Source organism: Habropoda laboriosa, unplaced genomic scaffold (assembly GCF_001263275.1).
Source record: "Habropoda laboriosa isolate 0110345459 unplaced genomic scaffold, ASM126327v1 scaffold176, whole genome shotgun sequence".
In the NCBI taxonomy this organism is placed as follows: domain Eukaryota; kingdom Metazoa; phylum Arthropoda; class Insecta; order Hymenoptera; family Apidae; genus Habropoda; species Habropoda laboriosa.
The window spans coordinates 1570981-1575241 of NW_017100321.1; the positions used below are offsets into that span (position 1 = coordinate 1570981).

General features: G+C 29.4%; 2 protein-coding genes across 2 annotated transcripts in view; one reads left to right on the top strand and one right to left on the bottom strand.

Annotated features, from left to right (window-relative positions):
• LOC108574287 (hyccin) overlaps positions 1–3311 on the top strand; it is a 4841-nt gene extending 1530 nt beyond the window's left edge. Inside the window, 6 exon segments of the mRNA XM_017936851.1 lie at positions 60–185; positions 263–480; positions 550–697; positions 729–858; positions 930–1046; positions 2744–3311. Of these exon segments, the coding sequence (XP_017792340.1) occupies positions 60–185; positions 263–480; positions 550–697; positions 729–858; positions 930–1046; positions 2744–3264 (1260 nt within the window). The 3' untranslated portion in view covers positions 3265–3311.
• Positions 3312–4188: 877 nt separating this feature from the next.
• Positions 4189–4261, bottom strand: part of LOC108574220 (S phase cyclin A-associated protein in the endoplasmic reticulum-like) — a 4521-nt gene continuing 4448 nt past the window's right edge. Inside the window, exon 8 of the mRNA XM_017936754.1 lies at positions 4189–4194. Coding sequence (XP_017792243.1) covers positions 4189–4194 — 6 coding nt within the window. The remainder of the gene's footprint in view (positions 4195–4261) is intronic.

Here is a 4261-nt window from a genome sequence, read left to right on the forward strand (position 1 = left end):
TTTTAAACTCTACAAAACATTGTTAGACTTTGTATCTAATATTTTATTTATTTTTTCAGAATTGTCGGTCTGTAGAAACATTATTGATTGGTTTGTATAATCTGGAAATAGTGGATAAATCTGGACAGCAAAAGGCAATTTCTTTTAGATTACCATCACTTGCTATGCTTTCCATATTTCATGAAGTACGCGTAATTTACACTAAATAAATACAAATAAATTTTATAAATATGCAGTATTGGTGTAATTTTTTTTTATATAGCCTGCAAGTCTGGCACCTGCCTCATTAACAGAAAGTGCAGTACGTAGATTTGAAGAGTGCAATACAAAACTTGTTAGCTGGGGTCCATTACAACAAGTTGAAACACTCAATGCTCAGAACAGATTGAAAGTTATGACTGCTCTTCTTTTTATCTATAATCAACAACTTGGTTATATAAATAAATTTGCTTTGGAACAACTATGCAAAGTTGCTACCAAGTAAGATAAAATTAATTATTTTTATTTATTTGATACAGATATAATAATTATTTGACTAATTTATTGCAGACTTGTTACTCAAGGATTTATGAAACCAGGACATCATCAACGATCTTCATATGGAAGTGAGTCTAGTTTTGTTCCTAGGCTTTTACCGCGTATACCTGTATCCAGTCAATTTCTCCTTGAATTTTTGCATGCTGTATACTTTGCAATGTAAGTAACATGTTGCTCTTTTTATTTTAAAAAAAAATGACTGTTGGTATTTAGGAACACAAGCAGTGGAAGATATTCATAATCGAGCATGTTATGAAACATATCCAGATGTCATGCTAGTCACAAATGCTATACGCAATTCTGCCAGTACTGGGCCATCAGGTATGTCAATAAAGAATAAGTAATGAGGAGTATGAGATATAGAAATATTTAATCATAATTAATCATACTAGGTCAACCTAGTGATGGACCAATTGGCATTAGTGTTGCGTTATCTCCAGCTACTGCAACCGCGACAGTGTCTAAATCAATGATTACAAATGCTTCATTCCGGACCAAAAAGTTACCAGGTATATCTTTGTCATTAAGACTTATTTTCTACTTATAAATGTCATCGACGAGTAATATTACAAATTCATACGCTCCAAAGTTTTTTTAATATTTTTTGCAAGGTTTTAATTTAGAAAAATTTATTTAAGTAGAAATTAAAACGTAAGAATAAACATATGGCATAGTTATGATATTAACACATATAGAATAAAAAACGCATGAATATAATATATGTAGGTGTATGAATCTGATCACAGAAAAATAGCAGTTAATAGTAATTGTAGAGTTGTCTTTGTAAATATATTTTAGTTTATGTTTTTAAACTAGCATAGATCAAAATTTACGGCTAGTGATGTAGATCAGGTTTTTCAAATTTATACCTATAACAATCTTTTTTTCTTTATGAGAAATTAATTTCCTTTGCATGATACTTATCTTTTAAACACATAGAACACATATTTAAACATTTGAATAGTAACAAATACACTTTATAAATTACTGGACTAAGCAAATGTGCATTGCTTGCAAACATATGTCATTAGACGATCTGGATGAGAAGTTATTTGAGGATGAAGTGAACGCTACTCAACTTGAAAAACAACATCAACCGACAGTATCCAACACTCCAAAACGCTTTCCTTGGCATTGGAAGCACTCACTTCCGATTTCGAGCAAGGAAGATACCAGAATAAGAAAAATCAGTTCTTCCTCATTGGAAATGTCTAGACGAGGAAGTGCGTGTAGTAATCAAAATTCACCTATCAAATCCTCCCCTAAAAAAGACAGAGAGTATTTGAAGAAAAGTGTATATGACAAAAGTGAAGATCACAATTTAAAAGTACATCCTAAACTAAAAAAGGAACACAAAGAAAACGCTGATTTAGTTCATGGCAAGAATAAAAACAACTCTGGTTCACATTTGTATAGTGTATTGGAAGAACAATTTCTAGGGGAAATGGTTCATGAATCAATGGAAAATTTATATTTGGAAGGAAATAAATCAATTGGTTTTCATATGACTGCTGCATTATCAACGAATACATGGTACTAATGATTCAGTTTCAGCACTGTAGGATCACTAAATTATCAAAATTTCTTCAGCAAACACGCGGCAAATTAGCTGTTACACTGTGTAACATTGACTATTTTAATTAGTAGCAGTGTGTGCATTTAACAACAAATTCGTTTCAGAGGAACCATCATTCTTACAAGAAAAAAAAACATAAGCCCAAAGTATTACATGTATCCAAGTGCACATGATGGGAAACCTGCATGCAGTTTTGGCACGTTTATTTTCACAGAAGATATCAAATTTATTATTATCCAGGTTGATCCTAATCCTTTTATATTCCTTGTCCTACAAGTTTTAGCTTATGTTAGTACATTTTTATACAAAAGTAAATACTCCCGTATATGTGGCGTTATAATAATGAAATAAAATGTTATAAAATTTTTTTTAACTTATAATATGCATGAAATGTTTGATTCATGTTGTAATACATGTTGTAATACATGTATGTATAAATAGAATTTGTAATCAATTTTCTTTAGATTATGTAGCTTAATCAATCATCAAATTTCTATTATTTTTTGCTGCACACAAAATACTTAATTTTGCATTTTATTTTCCCAGTGTTTTAATACATTTTTAAATGTAATTTCACCAATACATTAATACTTTATTAATAAAATTCTTGTTTGGGTTTTTTCTGTTTAGATGATATACCGATTCAAGAAACGAAGGAGGATTCTGGAGGTGAGGGTAAGAGTAATCTTGTTTCAATCACAGAAGAAGAACCCATAGAGCCGAACAGAGTTGGTTCAATGAGACAATTGAAGGATTGAAAGACTACATCGAAAATCAGAAATTTTTCGGTACTTGAAAAGGAGCCATGTGAAAAGAATGGTAAGATTGTTAAGAATGCTCTTGCTAGTGCACCAGAAAAGGAAAAGAAACTTGGATCTCAAGCGACTTTAAAAGAGAGTATTAAAGGTAGTTCCTCAATGTTCAATAGTGAATCAACAAAAATCAATGGAAATGTTAATGGGTGTTCAATCAGAAAAAAGAATAATAGTGTAGAAAATAATTCAGTTGCAGTAGACACTAATGTTTCTTTTATCGATGGCGAACGTCTTGCGTTAGGCGGACACATAGAAAACATTAATATGGAAAATCCTATTATTTTAAAAACGCATAATGACACAGAACCTTCGTCTCTTCAGGTCACCTCTGTTTAAGTTATTACAGATAGATTTATAAAACAAGAACAACAAAATTAGTAGTGGGCCACAGTCAACAACTAAACTGATTATTTTACTGTTTCTTATTCAATTGTATATACTTTTCTTTCTTTATTGTTAAGAATCTATGAAAGTAACATTATATATAGTTGATTTGAAAGTGGTCCATTACTATAATGATCTCCATACTTAGTTAAAAAAAAACCTAGTAATAAAGTAATGGAGAAGGGAACAATAAACTAACAATGTATATTTTCCTTTAATGAAGGTACATCTTTGTATATTAAATGGTTCTGTTAATCATGCTTATAAAATGTCTTTTAATGTATTGAATAGATTCATATTTTCTTCAAAAGTTTTGACTTACAATTGTTTAAAAGTTTTAACTGTTAAAGAATCTAGTAAATTTATTTAAAAAGAAATTAATGACTGATACAATTAATATTTTAATTACTTCAAAGTATAAATTAAAAAATGTACTTATATGTATCCTTTTTTGAAATTATGTTCCTCATCAATTTAAATAATGTTATTCTTTGTCTGTATTAGTTATTATGGTTGCATAAATCTGTTTGGCAAAATGTAAGGTATTGTATAGTTAAGAATGAATAATGGTTAATACCTCTATAGGGTTAATAATTTCATTATAATTTGCAAAAATGAATTGGAGGTATTTCAGAGTTTCATAAAAAGAAATATGATTTATTGTGGCTTCAAATATCAGGCTCTCTGTGGAAATAACGACTGACTCGTCCTTTGGGACAGCAAAAAAATAAATTTAGAAAAAATTGTAATTTTCCTAATAATCATATTTTCTATAACATCTTTATGCCTATCTATATAGAGTTGCCTGCAATTTATGTTTAGATAAAAATGTGTTTTTGTATAAATTTCTAAATGAGAACATGTTTTTAACTCATATCATGCCTATCCAATAACAACTTCAGAATGATTTATATACATGTTTTTTCATAACATGAATATTAAGAGACCT